Consider the following 20,639-nt stretch of genomic DNA (forward strand, 5'->3'; position numbering starts at 1 on the left):
TTAGAAGTTAGTACACCAATAAAAACAGCAAGCTGAGACATATATCTGAAAAACATTTTCTTTTATTAAAATCGTTTTTATTCGTGTTTTCACACCATGGATCATAAAAATGCGGTTTGAAAAGCAATGCATGATAACTGGTCAGAATTAACCTTTTACAAATAATTAGCAATCCCAATATCTGCACAGGAGTAGCTTAGCCTGTACCACTGTCCTTGTAAGTCCTCAGTACCTGGGCGAGCGCGAGACCCGGCGTGCACGGAGCTGTAGTGCGCATGCGTGACCTGAGAGGTTTCTTTTACCGGTTGGGTTATTGAGCAGAAGATGCCGTCAGGCGCTTCGAGCAGCCGAATTCAATCTCTGCGGCTCTCTGGAGGGGATGCATCTGGTGTGTAAACAGCGTATTTGCGCAAAGTTGGAAAAAATGTTGTTTTTTCTGCAACCAAAACGTGAGTTTTCTATACTTGGGATTTTTTTCCCTAGTTTGTAGTTTGGAGCTCTGGTCCAAGTTGCTGGTTTTCACGGTTGCGCGCGTTCTCGTTATAGATTACTGCAATTTCTCTCTTTTTTGTTAACAAAATGTGTTGTTTCCCACGAAAATGCTGCAATTGTCTTCATTTTATATAATAATGTGAAACATTTAAAAACTCGAGAGCTGCTATTTTTTCCTTAGCATTAGAAACTGGAGTGTAGAAGTTTGTGTAGATTATTTTCCACGGACTTTATGAAATGTTATACTGACTTGTTAGGATTTATGTTTTTGCAAACTTTTCAGTTTAAATGAAACGAAATTCATGTATGTCATTTAGTCCCAAAGTTTTGTTGGAAGTCACCGGCAGTGATTAATCAGCGGGAGTTTCCAGTAAGGGATGCGTCTATGGTATTAACTCCTGAGAAGCTCAGTATATATGATGTACAGTGTGTATATATACAGCACATGAGTGGTGTAATGGTGAAACACATTTGCTCCCCTTTTTAAAATGTATTTATTTATTTTTGAGTCCTTTTAATTAATTATTGTCAAAACTAATACTTTCGCCGAAACAGCGCCCTCGTGTGTTTTCTTTGGGATTCGGTTTTCTTGTCCTCTACTGACTGAAGGTACCGTAGCCACTAGGGTTTGCATTGATGTTCTCTCAGCTTGCTGACATGAACATATGATTACTTTCCTCCTAAGAATGATCTGTAGGAAATCTATGGTTTCTTTATTTTCCTTATTTACTTTTTGTGTGATCTAGTTACCCAGGCGCAACCATTTTTTTTTGTTTTTAACAAATCTTCTGTTCATCTTTTATCAAAAAGTTCAGATTTCTGAATGTCTGAATTGGCCATATGCTCTTTTTTTTGCATTAACCGGTGTTACATTAATAAGTCAAAACTTTCCAATACCGTCACGATAGTATTTGACTCATTCTCTAAACACATTGTACTTTTTCATCTGTTATTATACAGTTTTGAACATGGCCTTGATAGGCTGTGAAAACCCCCTGCTCTTCTAATCAGAGGATATCCATGCATTCTACCTATTGTAGCATTCCACCTTTGTTTAATATTCATACCTAATGGAGGGCATCACTCAATTCATTATTAGGGCCTTTTTACATATGTCTCTGGTCTTAATTAGAGAGGAAGAGTTGCCAGGTGTTTGAAGACTCATGCAGTAAACAAGCTAAATGGCATGCTGACCTTTTCCCAGTAAGCATGATGTCATCTCTTTTAGACTTCTTTTTTTTTTTTTTACACTTGTACTGGTAATTCATTATAAAATGGCTGGTTTTTAGGGTCTGAGGGTACAGCTGGTAGAATAAAAAAGGAACAGGCCAGTTATGCCAATTCTGCTGGTGCCAACACTAAAAACTAAATGATTTGATCATTGCTGAACCATGAGCCACAATATTAGTGTTTTACATTTTAAATGTGTTCTGGATGTTTCCCTCTACCTTTTAATTAGTCAACATTTTAACCCACGGTAACCTTAAAACGGGAATTATACATTTTTCCCATTTTGTGGCTGCTCTCATTCTTTATATTTAGGGCTGTAGATATCGATTATTTTAGTAATCGAGTATGCTTACGATTATTGGATCGATTAATCGAGTAATCGGATAAGAAGTACTTTTTTTTTTATTAAAGAGCAACACTATATATACAAGAGAAAGTAAGACGGGTCTCTTAAAATAAACAATTTGTTTCCGTTTTAGAAAAACTAACATGTTTATTGCTGAGATTGCATACAAGAATATCTGTGAAAACTAAACCCACTTAATGCATTTTATTGCCTTGTTACATCAGAATGCAAATACAAATATATAAAATAAAATAAAAAAAAAAATCTATTTCAAATGACTTTAAAAAGGGTAAAAGCACTGTATGGTGTTTTCTTTGTTTTAGTTTGAAATGATGCCAAACTTTGGAAACTTTCTCATGTACTTTGGCCTGAAACTTCTTCTCACCCCTTGCTGTTTTCTTCCAGTTCCTCCGTTTTTCGTTCTGCAGCATCTTTTGTGTTTACCTGTCCAGAGCGTTACAGAATTTAGTGGGTGGTGCGTCGGTAATAATGGTCCGTGTGGAAACACAGTGCTCAGTGTTGAGTTAAATGGACTAAACAAAGCATTTTTTCTATTTGAATTGCTTGAGGAATGGTTTCAGTCCTACTTATATTACCATATGATTAGGTTCAGGGCCAGGTTTTGTTCCCCACCACAACAATGCTGAAATCTGCATCTCTGGATAACTATAACTGTATAGAATTGTAAATTCATAGCATATTCAAGTTTATCTTTATATATCTGCATACCATCTGTATATACATGTTATCTTGGTACCATTGTATACAATGAACATATTTCATATATTGTACACTTGTATATCATTTTTCTACATACATTGTGCCATCTTGCACATATTCTAAATGTTAAACTTTTGACATTTTAGATCTTTTTTTTTTAAGTCTGTTCTCTTTTACGCCACCAGATAAGCATCAAATAGAAGGATAGTAGAAGTTACTGTGAAGACACGGTTTGCTCTCTAAGAACAAGCTCTATGTGCTTTAATCTCCACGTGGATCCCAAGGAGTCTCTGGCTTTTCATGGAACACTACCTGAAAGTGCCAACAGCCAGGAAATAACAGCCATGAATGTTGCTCCCATCCCTCCAGCTCTAATTCCACCTCCTCCACCTCCACCTCCTCCTCCGCCTCCACCTCCACCACCTCCTGCTCAGGTCACCTCCATCAGCAGGCATGACTCTGTGCAAAAGCAGCGGCTTCGCAACCTGAACTGGGAGCGCATTCCTAAGGAGCGGGTGGAAGGTCGGAAGAGCGTGTGGAGCAGTGCTCTGACCTGCGAAGACGATGACTTCCCCATTGATCTAAGTTCCCTGGATGAGCTGTTCGGTCAGAAGGAGGCACGTAAAGCAGAGATGAGCGACAGTTCCAGCCACAACCTGAGCCGCTGCCGTTCCCCACAGAAAACGGGCAGTGAGAAGGTGAGGCAGTTTCTCAAATTCACTTTTATCATGTAGCATTCGACAGCCTGCTTTCTTTATCACACTTTTTGGATGTCGTGGATTAGAATTTGTCAGAAAAATCTGAGAAAAGCTTGTGGTTTACCATCAGCCTGCTGTCTCAATGAGCTGTTTATTTAAATGACCTTTCTGATACAGACACAAGCAGCCCAATAATTTCGCCTTGCAAATGTACATTTATGGCATTTACTTAGTCATCCTTATCCAGAGCTATGTACAAAAGTACTTCAAGTCCATCAATGAATAAATCAAGGCGGGTTCACTAGATTACAAATTTACCATCAGCCTAAACCTTGAGAGGAATTACAGCACATTATTTTTAGTTCATTCCACCACCTCAGTGCCATAACCGAGATGTCTAGATGTATAGACATAGAAATATAAATGAAGATGTAGAAGTAAAATGAAGGAAATGTGTGCTGTAGTGTGGAAACTTTACTACATCGAATGAAAATAGCCAGAGGTTCAAAAATGGATTGATTACCTTCAAAATGTATTATAGTAACCCTTTTTTTTTTAAACTGTATTTGCAGGTTTCACTGCTCGATCCAAAGCGCAGCATGAATGTTGGGATCTTCTTACGCCAGTTCAAAACGTGAGGAATTTATTTATTTTTGCACTTTCCAAACATGCGAATACAAACTTGCGCTGTGATGTTTTTGTCTGGAGATAGAGGAACTGGAGGTGTCCTGTATTGCACTGTGAAAGGAAGCGTTTAACAGTTGTGACGGACAGTGGGGCGATGTGTTGTTTTAAGTGGAGGATTGCCCTCTTGAGGAGGGGTGGGAGTGTGAAAAAGAAGGGGGAAGGGGTGAAAGAGTTGTATTTTTTTTTTATTTTTTCTCACATCGTGAGTGAACAGATGCTCACTGAAGAGGTCGAAGGTTCTATCTGCTTTAAACCACAAAAACTTACGAGCGCCATAACAGGAAGCTTGCCAACCTGCTCACCTGTTGTTTGTTTCAGTATTATAGTGACTTGTTAGGAAGTATCTGCATACTTTCAGAAGTTTCTTTCCACAGCAAAAGATCGAACTGAAACTTTGTAAGAAGCTATTTATTCCATATTCGATGAGTGGTTTATGCTCCTTGTGTTGTAAGTCAGAATAAGCGTATTGGCCCATCCCAAAATGGTGGGTAAAAATTAAACGCAGGTGTCACGGCTAAACATTTCAAATGGCAACATGCATTCAGTATATAGAAATGGGCTTTCAACAAGAATCCTGAGGTGTCATTTTTCATTTATTCTAGAAGTCTAGATGGAAAAATAGTAAATCCTTGGAATACAAACACGCCTTCGTGCATTCTTGCATTCTTGCATCAGTGCTGGATAAGAAAACTCTTTGGTATGAAAAGGCAGGTAAAACACCATGTAATTGTTAGTCTTTATCCAGCTAATGAGTAGAATAATAGGTTACAGTTCTTAAGTTACATCAGGGAACTTGTTTAACACACAGTTAATAATACAGACTCTCCCCACCTTACGAACGAGTTGCGTTCCGAACCACAGTTCGTACCATGAATTTGTTCGTAAGTTGTTACTGTGTTCATTATTAACCACGCATATCTCCTAATGATGTAAGTGCTATAAATACTATGAAATGAACAATAAAATATAAAATAAATATATGAAATAGTATGAAAAAGTACAAAAAAAGTTGTATTTTTAAAAAATTTATTCGCCCAGGTCCAGTGCGCATCATGTAGACTCGTTACAGTTGACGACGTTTTGAATTTTTCTCAACTCCGAACAAATTTCACTTTGAGGACAGGTTTGTTCGTATCCGTGAAAGCGTCTGTATTGATGACTGAAAAGTGAGTAATAAATAAATAAACAGCAGCGATTACTCAGTCAAAATTCAACGTTTTCATTCACTTCCACTTTTTGTTCCAATAATCCCCAACATCATCAAAAGTAAATAAAGGTCTCAGAACTGCCAGTCTTTTTGTTTCTTGCTGGTTTGTATGCTTTCATGCCCACACTTGTACACTGAATGTGTATATGGTCCCAGTTGACCAGTTCACAATGGAAGCTGCTCTGCTAACACTGATATTTGCCAGAACTTGCTCTGAGAAGCATTTTCGTGTTGTGCACGTGCAAGCTAAAACAATGGTTTCTCTTTTCGCCTATTTATCTGCTCCGACTGCACAAGCTTTTAGGTAGCGATTAACTTTTTCAGGACTTGGAGCATTGTAAATTTTGGCCAGTGAGAGGGCCTTTGTGTTCTCCTCTTGTACCTTTTCATTATGTCATATTACCGGCTCCTGTGGCTCACTAGTATTCTCTTACATAAACAATTACAAGCTAGAAGGTACAAAAAGATGAGCTAATGTTTTTGCAAGGCTCTTGGGAGTGAAGTGAAAGAGACACCTGCATGTACTGTGTCACGCAAGAGGACAAAGTGTCTGGGCAAATTGAAAATTGGTCAGCATGTGGTGATATTAGTGTATATAAAAAGACTTGTATGATTTTCAATTATAGTCTCGTTTTTTTTTTTTTTGTTGTTGTTTTTTTTGTAGCACATTTATTTTGCTACCAACATTTCTTTGTTTTTACTTTGCCGATGTGATGCTGGCAGGTCAATTTCCTGATTTTAGCGACTTTTTTTGGGCTGGAATTTCACCAGTTTCAACATGACAATGCCCCTGTGCACCAAGAGAGATCACTGAAGACATGGTGTGCCAAGGATATAGTGGAAAAACTTCAGTGACCTGCAAAAAGCCTTGATCTTAACCTCCAGACCTCCTCGCAAAACTAATTTCACCAATGCACTTATTAATGTGGTGTTTTTTTTCCACCTAGAATTGAATATACACAACTTCTAGCCAGGTATTTAAAGAAGCCTAAACATAGGATTGTTTAAATATAAAATATCTGGGTTGATCAACCTTCATATGATTGGACCATGATGGCAGAGACATTTTTCAGCTTGTCCTTTTCTTTGAAAGAGTACAACTAAGGACATTGGGTTAGACTGATGGAGCATTGTATGTTTGTACAGTTCCTTTATCAGTTTTTTTTGCCGCCATTGTGACGACCACAAGGTTTATTTTCTATCTGCCACCCTGATAAGTTTGATAAGAATGTCCAAGTTCAAAAGAGACTACAACAGGTGAAATGTGAATGGAGTTCGTGTCTTTGTGTTTCCTTCCTTGCCATACTTTCTGGCTGCTTTCGTTGAAAAAAATACAGTGAAATAGCATTGTATTTCCAGGGTAGAATGTCTGTCTCCTGCTCTACACAAAGATAATACAGTGTATCAGTGATGGTATGAAAGGTGATGTCATTTTCACATGAGCCGTGTTCCATTAATTATTTATTTATTTTTGTGTAATTTCTTGGGTTTTGCAGCGCAGCACAAGAGATTGTGGAGGATGTGAGGCGGGGGGCCGGGGAGCGTTACGGAGCAGAGAAACTGGCTGAGCTCTGCAAACTGCTCCCTGATACTGAAGAGGTACTGCTGTGCTTTATGCCCTAGAACAGTAATGCCTGTTTATCCCCAGCTCAGTCTCGATTAAAGTGCCTTGTGAGAGTATTCACCCTCGTTGATGTTTTGCCTGTTTTGTTGCATTACTATCTAAAATTCATGATTTTCATTTGGAGTATATGTTATTTAAAAAAAAAAAGCTTAAATTTTTGAATTAGAAGGAAAATAAAAGTTTGTTTAAATAATAATAATAATAATAATAATAATAAGAGGGAAAGGAGAAAGAACTTATATATGGACCCTGTTTTCTTTGAAACCACTAAATAAGATCTGGTCCAACCAGTGTAACACAACAGAAGTAATGTAAACCCTGCTGAGTCTACCACACCACTAAGCAAACAACATGAAGACCATGCGTACTTTATATCCTATTATATAAAGTATATCAGATTGGGTACAGTGCTTTATTACTGGAATGTCTGATGCAACTGTCTCATTCTCTTCCACATGTTGTTATTAATGATGGTCCCAAAATGAAAGATTATATCAGATGAAAGCACTGAGTATTTGTAAATTTAGGGGCAGAATGGTTTGCAGATTCATAGCAAAGCATCATGTTATTGGTATAACACAGGATCTACTTACAAACATTGATATTAAACGATTTTCATAAATATGATTATACCTCAAAATCACAGTGGATAATTACATGCAGATTATTTCAAGCATTGTGCTGCACCTGAAAATGTTTTGTGCCATTTCATGTTCAGTCATACCCTCAGTACAATTTAGCTTTGATAGGAATTAAATACTAAAATACTAGAAATATGAATTCGTTTCCCTTTCTTTGTGGAAATATTACTCAATAATTCATTTAGATTTCAATTATTGAAATGTTTTTTCTTGACCCTTGGGGTATAGTATTACTAGCTGTTTATTGGTTTCAAAAATCTGTATGTTTTCTCTTTTCTCTCCAGGAAGCACGGTTGAAAAAGTTTAACAGAGACCGTAGTTTGCTAAGAGAGCCAGACCACTTCATGCTCTTACTGATAGAAGTACGAAAGTAAGTAGTTAAACCCATCCAGCCATTTCACCACCACCACCACCACCCCTCCTTTTCCAAACTGCAAAGCGTTAACACATTCTTAACAATTTCCCTGGTGACTGTATACCCCTCCCAGCAAATACAGTGCACCTTATCAGCTCCTAGTGTCTTATCACCCCACCCCCACCTAAATAAAGACAAAGCAAAGGCTGCATGCAATTACTGCTGATTGATCAATCCTTCTTTCCTCCCATTCTTGCCGGTCTCTGTTAGTGTTCGCCTGCGTCTGGATGCCATGATCCTGCAGCAGGAGTTCGACCCTGCAGTGACCTCTCTGTGTGTGGCGGCCAGATGTCTGAGGGAGGCTGCTCGGGGTAAGGTATCAGCAGGGGGGCCTTGGCTCTTTCCTTTCAGCACACTTCATCCACATTCATTTAGAGTCACTTTACTCAGCCTTGTAAATCACCTTCATGTGTTGCTCCCCAGTACAAAAGATTTTCGTCTTCAGCCCTAGACTATGTAGAAAACATTAACAAACTACATAAAAACAGTATGAAGGAACATGTTTACAGATTTATTTAAAAATTATGAACAATTTACATTATTATGATGCATAGGGCAACGACATGCTCTCACACTAATATTAAGAAAGAGAACAAATGATTATTAAGATTAGAAATAAGTTTTAGAGGGACAGCACATGTAGGACATTTTGGGGACAAAGTGAGAGAGACCTAATTGAGATGGTTTGGACATGTGCAGAGGAGGGACATGGGGTATATCGGTAGGAGAATGCTGAGGATGGAGCTGCCAGGAAAGAGGAAAAGAGAAAGGCCAAAGAGGAGGTTAATGGATGTGGTAAAGGAAGACATGCAGGTAGTTGATTTCAAAGAGGCAGATGTAGAGAACAGAGTAGTATAGAGACTGATGATCCGCTGTGGCGACCCCTAATGGGAGCAGCCGAAAGAAGAAGAAGAATCTTTATGGTGCTTAATTGACCTGCTGCCATTCTCTTTACAGAGCTGCTGAGTTGCCACAAGCTTCACTCCATCTTGCGCCTGGTGCTGAGGGCAGGGAACTACATGAATGCTGTAAGTATTCCCTTCACTGGTAATTAAAGAACTCTGATTTGTGTGTGTGTGTCTTTGTGTCTTTCCTAGGGGTCTCCATGCTGTAAGCCCACTGGCTCTGATATGCTCTGTTTGTTTAAAAAGTCATGCACCATGGAACACAATCACACTAACCTCACTTGTGCCCGTAGGGAGGTTACGCAGGGAACGCAGCCGGTTTTAGGATTGCCTCACTGCTCAAACTGGCCGACACCAAAGCCAACAAGCCAGGCGTGGATCTCCTACATTTTGTCGCCATGGTGTGTATAAAGTCAATTTCTATTGTCCTCTTATTCACAGAGATCTAATAAGTGAATAAAATATAAATAGCCATTCAGCAAGAAAGGTTTTGCATGTTTTCACCCCAACAGAGCATGCTCTCACCTCTGTCATCTAAAACTAGTGATGTCTGGGTGTAGAGATGGAAATTCCAGTTCTTATTTTTATTTTGGTTTTATAGTAAGACAGAAAACAACCATTCATTGATAATTGCATTGTGATATGTTTAAATAAAACTGCTGCTTTTTAACTACTGCACACAGGGGTATGTAATGGTTCGTCTTGCTTGTGAATTACGTGTTTCAAGTTGTTCAGCGTTGTGCATCAGAATCGGAATCCCACAGGACCCAACATAAAAGAGTGGGAATTTTAACTCTTGTGCAGAAAGGTGTTGCAGGGGGGTCCGATATGAAGCTTGAGGAGATGGGGAAAAGGTTACAATGATTAACTTTGGAGCGTATTAGCCCTGTGGTGTACAGGGCTTGTGTCTCTAGTGGATACATTTACTACATCACTGTGGTGTAGGTGGCTTACATTTGTATATTTTGGAATATAGAGCCAATTAAGTTTATTAGAAAATCTAATTGGCATAAACAGAAATAACTGAGAACAGGTGACCAGACATGAGCAGATCTCCCTCAGGAAATGGTATCTTACATATTGGTCAACTTTATTCTGGTGCAGCTTTTTTTGTTTTGTTTTGGGTTTTTTTTTTTTGTGAAAAAGGGATTACATCGCTGTAAAAATAATTTACACTCAGCTTTAAGACCCTGTTTTGCAATCAAGAATTTAGTTTTTTTTCATTGAGTTTCTCGGTAAAGCACTTTGTTTCGGGATGAAGCTGGCTGGTTCGTGTTTCAGTGGTGACGTAGGAGCTGAGGTAGTCGTGTGAAAAGCATTGTCTAGTATATTCTTGTAAGTGTTTAATGTTTTCTTAACTATGCAGCACAAAGTAATTAAAAACCTGTCCTGATTTTTAGGGCTGCTTCCTTATAATATATTTTGTAAGTAGAGATTCATCGATCTGTTCCTATATACAATCTAACCTGTTTATAAGATGCAGACTTATAATTTGCACCGCTCCTCATAGGCTGTAATCCAGTGGTACTGCTCTTATTTACTGGTCTGGAAGTGGCGAACAAACCCTTTTGTTTGGCTGAGACAAGCTAGCTAGCTTCTGGGTTGGCCGACCTCCTCACAGTGTCTAGCTTTTCATGAAAAAGTCTGGGACCGAATCAGTTTCTCTTCTTCCGTAGGCATAAAAAGGTCTAACCCAGATGTATTAATGTGTGCAGAGCTACACACGTGTTTTGCCAGTCGAACTTGGCTGTACCAGTTTCCCTCTGACCAACCAATCAGAGGACAGAAAAATGCTGATGCTATTCTGGGCCAGCTAGCTGCCCTGTGAGGAGAATCTGAAATCTGATTGGTTAAAGAAACAGCTATTTCTTAAGGAGGCTATGGAAAAAACGGCAGCAGAACAGACTTTAAAGGTCCTGGGCAGTTTAGATTGACATGGCAGCACATAGAGGCTGAAATCTGATTGGACAAAAAAAATCTAACATCCACATACACGTACTGGAAGCAGTGCAGCCAAGAGAAACGCTACAAAATTGAGAGAATAACTGTGGGGAATAAATTAATACAATTTCATAGAACAAATATAAGAATTTAGGTTGTGAATGTAGGTCAGTGCTTCTGATAGTGTTTAGGCCAGCAGAGAAGGCGTTTGCTCAGCCCTGACCGCCCGCCACTGATTCAAAGTCATTAAATAAAGATTTTTTACCCCGTGTGAGAGAGCTGTCAAATTTAAACCACAGAACAACTCAGGACCACATCCATATGGCATTCCTTAGTTACTGCCTGCTTAGTGTCGCAATGGTTTAGGTATAAAAAAAGTTTATTTATATTTCGGGAAACAGTCATTTAAAATCATTACTCATACTGTCAGATGCAGAATTCACAGACTGTGCTGACAATGGCAGCATTTCTAGCCCTAGTTGTGTTTTTTTTTTTTTTTTTTTTTCTTTTCCTGAATAAAATAAAATATAACTCGTTAAGAGTAGACACTGATAGTAGATCCAGTATTGTTGCATTACAGCTATTGTTTTGGATTTTTTTTTTTTTTTGTAGACCCCTACTGAAATGTTTGCACTCTGAATAACCCTGGAGGTTGTATGTAATATATCATTGTGATGTTGTTTACCGCTACAGGGGGCTGTGAAGAAAGACGAGGATCTATTGACATTTCCCAGCCAGCTGAGCCATGTCGGTACAGCATCGAGGTGAGTTAAGGTGCTTGAGTTATCGAGCAAAATGTACACCACATGCAAAATCTTGCAGCTGTGATCTGTATTTATGGTAGTGTTCACGAAAGTGATTAAAATGTATTAGGAAAATGTTATATTAAAGTGCAACTCATAATGCCTTAGGCTGTCCGAGGAGACCGTGCTGGAGGATTTGTCCCGCCTACACAGTAGAATAGAGACTCTGGAAATCAGTGTGCAGGCAGATTCAGAGATTGAGCAGCAGATGAGGCCGTTCCTCGAGGTAACATTCTGAGCATTTTCTATTATGATATTTGTGCTATGCTATTTGTATATTTGTATATCTGTAGCCATATCCAGGTAGCTGCTTATTGTCTCTTTTCTTTCATCCAGAATGCAAAAGTGAAGTTGATGGAGGCTGAGGAAAAGGTGGAAAGCTTGCGTAAGACCAGCAAGGCCTTGGTGGAATTCTTCTGTGAAGATGAAAGCTCCTTTAAGCTGGAGGAGGCCTGTCGCATCTTTGACTGCTTCTCTCATCGCTTCCAAAAAGCTGTGCGGGTGAGTACACCACCTGAGTCATGAATCAGGAAATCTTAATGCAAGATAAATCTAAACCACAAATGAAATGTTTCTTATTAATCCAGGAAAACTGTCTGACTGTGTATTTGCAGCCACAATTAATTTCGTCACTGAATCTTCAGGATATGTAATTTGTTTGACACAAATGTATTCCATATCGATGCCTGGTTTATGCTTCTTTAGTTCTGCTTCAGGGGAAGAATATTAGATGTCCATTAAACAATGACATTGCTTTTAAAAGGGCATTATTGTTTTTGTTTAAATAAAATGCCAGCACTATTAATAAATCAGTAAAAAAATGTGCTGTATGTGTTGGAAATATAATGTTTATATAAAGTTACAATAGTTTGAGAGTTTACAAACCACCTGATTTGTGGTTTTAAAAGCATTGGTTTTAGGGAAAAACTATTCCATAAACGTACTCAAAATTTAGGGAGCCATAATAGATGAGAGACATGAAAGAATGTTTCACTAAAGGTATCTTTATTTTATTGTAAACATTGGAGCATTACGGTAAGACATTTTTTATCCATATGATATAGATATGCCAGGTGGCACATGTTTATTATAACAAAAGTGGCTTAGTACTTAACTTAGAAAACCTGTTGACTAAAAAATTTATGAAATTGAATAGAAATGCTTTTGATGAAGGTGTTTTTTATTTATTTATTTATTTTTAAGCAATTTGTCAATTGCTTCTAGGTTTCTTTTATAACAGAGGGTTTTTGTCTTCTATATTGAAAAATACATTTCTTGTCTGTAAAAACTGAATGTGCAAAAGACGATATATGTTTTAAAATGTGTATTTAGAAAATGCATTCGATTCTCGGTTTTGTTTTTCTTTTCTATACATTCTCACGTGTTGTGTTTCGAATGTGTTTCAGGAGAATGCTGAACGTGAGCTGCAGGAGCAGAGGCGTGCAGAGCGGCAGCGGGAGAACCTTGAGAAGCGGCGCTCACTGGCGGTGTGTAGCGGGACTGAGCTTGACGATTTGGGGCGCACGCTTGAGAGAAACCTGAGCTACACCTGGAGCCGCCGCAGCCTCCGACGACAGCCACAACGCTTTTCCAGCTTTCAGGACAAGACCTCAGACCCCAGTTTCCTTCAGAGTAAAGAACTTCAACAACCCCCTAATTCAGAGGACAACAGTAAAAATTCTCAGCCCAGTGGACATTCGGTGAAGGACTGTGTGAAAACCTCAGGGATATTGAATGGAACTGAAATAGACTCTACGCAAGAGGAATGTGTGTTGCAAACAGACGTTGATGGAAATACAGCAGCAATGCCACACACTATTGTTGCATTACAGCATGAGAGGGAGATGAACACGTCACTCGTCATGGGATTAAACTCTAACAAGGTAATGAAAGTTGAAACACAGGCTAGCAAAGCTTCTGAAAGGGTAACGCGTGTAAAAACTGTCACGGATGCAGAAACAAACTGTACTAGGGCTAGCACTCAGGAACTGCTTTCTGATAACGTGAGCATTCAAGCTAATGCCAAGACCTTACAGGGATCCTGCCATCTTGAAATCTCGCCTCAGTTGGCACAGGAAGCTGGGCCAGTCAGCCCAGAAAGAGAGCGGTTGTACCCACGGGTGGGTGAGACCCTGGAATGCCACACACTAGTGAAGGGACTTCGCTCATATGAAGCTCTTTCTACAATTGGACAACGGGCAGCAACAAACCACTGCTCAAAATGGAAAAAACAGCTGGAGGCTGAGGAAAGAGATGGTGCTAGCTTGCCCCAGGAAGGCCTGTGTGCGTCCAAAGCACCCAACAAAAGTCCCTCCAAAAGGGGACTGGCCTCACAAATCGGGCCTTGTAACAGCTCCGGCATTCCAAAAGCACGTTCCAGGCCAGAGCCAAGTTTGGTTGAAGGATCGGCAACTCCTCGTGGATCGCGTTTAACCCCTTCACGCTCGGTCTCCATGCGCTCGTCACCAGTCACACGGCCCAGTAATATCCAGGTTGAGTTAAAGCGCAGTATTAGTACGAGGGATAAAGCAAGTGCCCACGCTGACACGGTGAAGCAGAACTGCCAACCTATTGAAAAACCCATCCCTGAGAACAAGACACTTCCTAGCAGTCACCAGACGTTGGTCAGGGGGTCACCCTTGCGTGTTTCAAAGCGGTTCGCTCCCCATTCAGAATCCCAGAGCCCATGTCAGACTCGCACCATCCACAGTCCCACTGCATCTACTAACACAAAGGCCATCCGGACTGCAGTCATCAATGCAGCCAAAGCCAAATCAGCCAAGAATGCAGACACTGCGTCGTCTAAGACAACAGCAAGCACAAGAAGTGCTGGCCCTAAAGTCCCACGACCTGCCACTCAGCCCATGTGGAGATGATTTCTGACCTCCTAATATATTCCTTTATTACTGACTGAAGGATTTCTGAATGTTGGTGTCTGTCTGTGTCTTTAAGGTGATTTTAAGGTCATTGTATATGCAGGCATTTGTACTAAATGCAAGAGGGACTAAATGAACCTGTGTTCTTGTTTGGACTGAAGTGACTCCAATGTTTTTTTGTTTTTTTTTCCTCCTAAACCATCAATTCACTCCTGTCCCTTAGCTCTGTCTGTCCAAAATGCCATTCAATAAAGGAACCATTCATTCTGTTTGCTCGACAGGGCCTGAGACCAGGGCATGTAAAAGGATCCGTAGGAGGATAGTCACTTCTCTCAGAGTCTTCCACTGAATCAGGTGTCCCTATGTGATTTGTCCTCACTTTTCAGAAGGGTGACTGTTAATGATGGAGAAACAGTCTACAGAGCTGCATGCAGATCTACCTTGAGTTTGCCCACTACCTCTGAACACTAGCATGCTCTGTGCAGGCTACAGAGCTCCTCAAACATTGAACATTTTTGTAAGCGCTATTATTTTTGGACCAGAACATATCTGTTCTTCTTAGCTTTGTCTGTCTGGATGTCTTTAGTTTTCAGTGCATCACGTGGCATTAAGTGTAAATGCCGAACAGGTAGAATGAGACACGGCACTGTAGTGTAAGGACCAAAATCTAAACAAATTTTTATTTCGACTAGTCTACCGAAATAAGTAGATTCCACATTCTGTCCATTGGTCCTTACACCAGATCAGAGCAACTCTAGTTCCAATTAGGTACAAAGTCATTCATTGTAAGATGTAATTTAGCACAGTGCACAAAAATAGCTTATATGAAGGTATATGTTTTAAGTCTTAATTCAGTCCCAAAGCTATATTGGAGATAATGCCTTGTACGAGTTACTGCCTCTGTTCGAGAGAGGTGTGTGAAATGCTGTTTTTTTTTTTACTTGTTTCTCAACCTGATGCACTTTAAACCTGAGAGATTAATAATAAAGTTTGCAATTTTGTGCTGAAATGTGTTTAAATCTGAAAATATCTATTGTAATATTTGTATTTGTAAATATAAAAATCTGAAATAAAGATGAAAATTACTATTTTGCCTGGTGTAAGAAAGAAGAAGCCTTTGCATCATTTTTTGCTGGTCTATAGGATTAAATCAACCCAAAGCTCCTCTCTGTAGGTCATGGTGAATCTGCAGCCTCGGAAACACCTGTCTATCTTGTGGCACCATGCACATGCATTCACATATTTATTTAAAATAGAGTTAAATTATTAATTGAATGTTGATATTGGGTTGATTTTGCCTTCAATTGTTTGTTCTCATATCCTGCAATATTTGAATAATTCTAAGCCTGAAATATTGATTAAAACAGCACAGTGGTTTTTTTTTATGGCTCGCAGATCACATCATCATAAACCATACTGCAGTTTTGCCTTGTATTCATTTCCAGTCACTTAGAATATTGAGGACATCAGGACTAAAAGAAAATCTGGCTGATCTTTCGAGCTTATCAGCAAGTATTTGTTCATTGTGAATTTATATTGCATAAAAATGCCAAAAAGCATTACACAGGAACAACTTAAGCATGAGCCAGATGTTCATGAAATCATTTTTATCAGCTGTTGGTGTGGACAAATGAAGCAAACCGACTCATTCTCAAGGACTTAATACTTCCCCTTCCATGGTTATGCACTTTACTGGCCTTTGTGCCCTGCCCTTCAGCTCTGCTCAGTGTTTCTTTTTGCTCTCCCTCTCCATTTCTTGACACACTCGCCCCCAAGCTTTTAATCGTTGCCATGGTGATGCTGAAGCGGTTCGACAGAATTCCACCCTATCAAAAGAGGGGACAAGCGTCCGTCTGGGGGTCTCGGTGGGAAAGTTCCTGTGATGAGACTGAATGACGCCAGCTCTCTGTGGAAAAGCAATAAAACTTGGTGTCTCTTGGTGTGTAAAAACCTGTTCATCAGTCAGGATGCCTTCACAGGGTTGATTAGCCTGTATGTATGACATCAGAGACTGAAAGGATGAGGAGGTGAATGATGGGCTAGGACACATTCTATTATTTTAAATAGTTAAAGACTGGATCTCGTCACATGGAGAACAGTGATAAACACGATGTGTAAATTACACAAAGATTTCAGAACAGGTTAGGCATAATAGATCCGCAATTACTAGAATGTCAGAGATTGCTGAAATGGCTAGACATTGCTAGCTGACAACACAAAACCCAAAGCTGGTCAGTAGTTGCAATAAACAATTTGTCCAGAGTGAGGAATACGTTCTCCCAACTTCAGCTCTGTGTTTTGCTGTTTAAAAACTGGTCAGACCAATATATATTTTTTATAGAAAATCTAATATATGATGCATGTGTGATTATTAAATCATAGTACATACGAATGCACAATGCCATGCCTTCTTGTACGTTGTTATCAATAACTAATGAGCACAACCTTAATGTAACCCTAATGAGCAAGTGTTTGTTCAATAGACAGCTTTTTAGTTCATTCACAGCCAATAGGCCTGTTTATAATGCCATCTAGTGGACACTTACAGAATCTGTTCCAATATGATATGATAAAACTATTTTGGATTTTTACACTGGACTGCAAAAAAGGTAAAAATTATACAGAACAATTAATAGGTTTGGACGTTCTTATTATATGGTTATTTTTTTATTTTTTTTTGTTTTTAACATTGTATATTTAATAATAAAGACATTAAAATTATGACAGAACATATATGGAATTATGTAGTCAACAAAAATCTGATAAAAGAATATGTTTTATATTTTCGATTCTTCAACGTAGCCACCTTTTGCTATGATGGCACCTTTGCACACTTTTGGTGTTCTTTCAGCCTCATAGGGTAGTCACCTGTAATGGTGTGATGGTGTAAGGGTGCTTTGCTGGTGACACTGTTGGTGGTTTAGTGAAAATTGAGGGCACATTTCAAAGCAAAAATCTCAAATTTGGACTAAACAGAACAAAGGGCAGTTTTTCACTAATCTAATGTCCAAGGCTTGTGTTTCTTGACCCAAGCTGTCGTCAAGGCAAACTTTGGACAATCTAAAATATAAAACATAATTTTTAACATAGAAACATATTTAATATAATATTAATATAAATAACTGTCTGGCAAAACTAAATCCCTGATATAATTTTAAATATGTATATATGTATTTTTTGTTTGTTTGTGTATATACCATGGGTCTTCAACCGGGGACGCGCGACCCCTAGTGGTTTCGTAACTGTACTGCAGGAGGTTATTAATGTTAAATCACAAAAGGCTTTTTTGTAAAAAAAAAAAAAAAAAAAAAAAAAAGGATATAAATGGGTAAACACACCAAAAATAGAATATATATATTTTTTATATAATTATTACATTAAAGTACTATTAAACGTAAAGCTGATGTTCATGTGAATGTATAATAGTCCACCTGATAGTAAACTACCGTAATATAATTGATTTCTATTAATATTTGTGGCTATTTTGTACATATTTTATATCAAGGGGTCCTTGAGCTGAAAAACGTTGAAGACCCCTGGTATACACAATCACTTGCAACTTGCGTTTGTTTGTGCATATAAACAGCTAAAATAAATAAAATAAAACAGTAAAACAATGACTATTTAAAGTGTGTTATTTTATTTTTTTATGTTTTATTATTTATATTTATTTGTTTTATTTTTTAATTGTTAAGTTTTTAATGTTGGCAGTAGTTTACCCTGCTGTTCAGCGGTACTGAGGTCACTCTCCCAGCATGCTTTGCGCTGTTTCCGCTTCTTCGGTGGTGTATAAATCCGGTGCGCCACATGCGCGTGGTCTTTCCTGTTCGCTATGGCGGTGCTTCTCTTCACTCCGCTCCATAAACGATCAGCACTGCTGTTACAGGCTTATTCCTCTTTCAAAGTGCCCTGGTGAGATTATTTTATGATTCTATAATATCATTGTGTCTTTAAATTAAGCGTCGTAACAAGTTAGAGCTTTAACGCTTGTTTTTTGTGCATTATATTTATCTATTGTATAAGTAAATGACCACGTGATCAAGTTATTCATTGCATTGACATGCGTATAAACTAGACATGTTCGTGTTTGCGGGGTTTTGAAGCCGCTTTCTGCAAGCACCACGTGTTCGTGTTGGTGCATTTCATGTTCATCAGTTCCCTGATTTATTTCAGAAAGCAGTTTTTTGAGTTTTTTTTCAAGTGAACTAAATGGGAAATCTTGATCACCCTAATAATGCTCACCCTTCTGCAATGGTTTGATGGGATTTTTCTTTATGTTCACAGATGGCGCTCGTGTCTTCCACTGCTCCAGACTGAGGCCTTCTGTGTGTAACCAGATCCTATAGATCACTGTGTTGGTGCACGGCTGGTAAGATGAGTAACTTGTTTCTAATGTTTTGTGAATGCTTTTTGTCCAGCGGCAGTCAGCTGTGCAGACCTGTACCGTGCCTGAACTAGTGTTACTCTGCTGGAAAAGAAAGGCGCTGCTGTTTAGGCCGTGTTTGAGGATTGCTGTTTTAGCTGTCTTTTTGCATGGCCATGGCGATGTCTTGCCCACTTGAGAGTGGGCTGGTCGCAAAACCCATGTGGGCAGCCCTAGTCTGTGGGTGAACATTTAATATAATGCTGCATGCATATTTTTTGTTTTGTGATGCAATTATTTAAATTCAGTTATTTCTTGCAGATGTTTACGATTCATTAGACACACAGCCATGGTGTGCTGAACTAAGTGGTAAGGGTTCTTTTTTATAAATCAGAGTATGGCGCTTGGCATCACTTGAATCCAAACTTTAATGACTTGTTTCTGTTGCAGGTGTTCCTGGTCTCTGAGACATGTAGTGTATTCCTGTAAGTGTTTGTTTGTTCTGATGACTTGTATATTACAATGCAGTGACGAACCTAATTCAACACATCATTCTTATTGTGAAGTGAAGAAACTTTTTTAACACTGAGCATTATTTATACTATTTTATATATTTGAATATGTTTGGATTTTCTTTTACTTGATTTTTTCTTTCTACAAAGATGATGGACTGTTAGTGCTAGAGAAACAAGGTGAGGCAATCCTTCCTGTTCACTTAAAGCATTAACCCCAAGTTGATACCATCATGACAAACTATGTGTTTTCATGATGCTTTTTTGACCTTGGGACAGCATATGCAGGACTGGCACAGGTTTTAGATTTATCTTGTCTAAAAGAACCTGACAAGAAGGCCTGCTACATGTTTGCTTTTTGCTATTCTAAAGCATTTCTGTGATGGTGTAACATGTGTATGTATCTTTCTTTTAGGTTGATGAAAATGCTGACTTTCCTTTTTGTGAAGGATCAAGGAAGACTGACAAAGTAATTTTGTATTGTACAATACCTGAACATTTAAAAAAATAAAGTTGCATTTTGGAGTTTATACATGTCTGCATCCAGTTGTGAACAAATTAATCTATTTGAGAAAATTCAGTCCTGGTTCTGTATTATCCCTGCTATGCACAGTTACAGAAGCAGAAACTGTAAATGAGATCTGACACTTTTCTATGATGCATGGTCTATTTAAAATGGCTGAATTAATAATATAAAATTACATAATTGTGCACACGGCTTCCTTTAAAATCTTAATGTAAAATAGTAAGTTCAGCTTAAGTTTTTTGCTTATAGATTTCTGGTGTTCACATCTACAACAGGCCTTAAGATACACTATCGTTTGACTCAAAGTAGTAGAATAGCTAGGCTTTGTGTTTTTTATTTGACACAAATTTGACTTTTAGAACATGTGAGACAAAAAAAAAAATCAATTTCATCATTTAAAAATACAAAATGGGCCATTTACCTATTATTTACAAAGTGATAAATAGAATATGCAACAGTGTTAATTGTTGCCCTGTAGATTGATTAAATGATTGATTGCACTTATTTCTCCACTCTTTGAGCCATGGGTTAAAATAATTTCATAGGAAAAACCCAACATGAACATATCTGAACTATAAGAAGCCCCTGTTGGATGTTGCTTTTATTTTTTGCTCTTTGGTAAGGGTCAAATTTATTAGTTGCTTAACATGTAA

At 38.5% G+C, this 20,639-nt stretch overlaps 1 protein-coding gene, 1 long non-coding RNA gene and 2 other non-coding genes across 5 annotated transcripts; all 4 read left to right on the forward strand.

Moving 5' to 3' along the window:
- Positions 1-174: 174 nt before the first annotated feature.
- Positions 175-15,677, forward strand: fhdc2 (FH2 domain containing 2). Of its 2 annotated transcripts, none has more exons than XM_046850546.1 (12): positions 175-388; positions 2,974-3,486; positions 4,059-4,120; positions 6,877-6,979; positions 7,930-8,015; positions 8,271-8,371; positions 9,018-9,088; positions 9,259-9,366; positions 11,600-11,670; positions 11,818-11,935; positions 12,046-12,210; positions 13,116-15,677. In XM_046850546.1, the coding sequence occupies exons 2-12, from the start codon at positions 3,043-3,045 to the stop codon at positions 14,583-14,585; spliced, it is 2,799 nt and encodes a 932-aa protein (XP_046706502.1). In that variant the 5' UTR covers positions 175-388; positions 2,974-3,042; the 3' UTR covers positions 14,586-15,677. The 2 variants fall into 2 exon arrangements, with proteins under 2 accessions (XP_046706502.1, XP_046706501.1); XM_046850545.1 differs by having other exon boundaries at positions 177-449.
- Positions 15,678-18,362: 2,685 nt separating this feature from the next.
- On the forward strand, positions 18,363-19,990 carry LOC124386131. Its single transcript, XR_006925849.1, has 6 exons — positions 18,363-18,497; positions 18,870-18,954; positions 19,270-19,317; positions 19,399-19,433; positions 19,611-19,640; positions 19,876-19,990. It is a non-coding gene; the product is annotated as an uncharacterized LOC124386131 (long non-coding RNA).
- LOC124386667 lies at positions 18,999-19,201 on the forward strand. The gene has a single exon (XR_006925989.1). It is a non-coding gene; the product is annotated as a small nucleolar RNA SNORA74 (small nucleolar RNA).
- Positions 19,471-19,542, forward strand: LOC124386669. The gene has a single exon (XR_006925990.1). It is a non-coding gene; the product is annotated as a small nucleolar RNA SNORD63 (small nucleolar RNA).
- Positions 19,991-20,639: the final 649 nt, after the last annotated feature.

The sequence above is a fragment of the Silurus meridionalis genome, chromosome 5 (assembly GCF_014805685.1).
Source record: "Silurus meridionalis isolate SWU-2019-XX chromosome 5, ASM1480568v1, whole genome shotgun sequence".
Lineage (NCBI taxonomy): Eukaryota > Metazoa > Chordata > Actinopteri > Siluriformes > Siluridae > Silurus > Silurus meridionalis.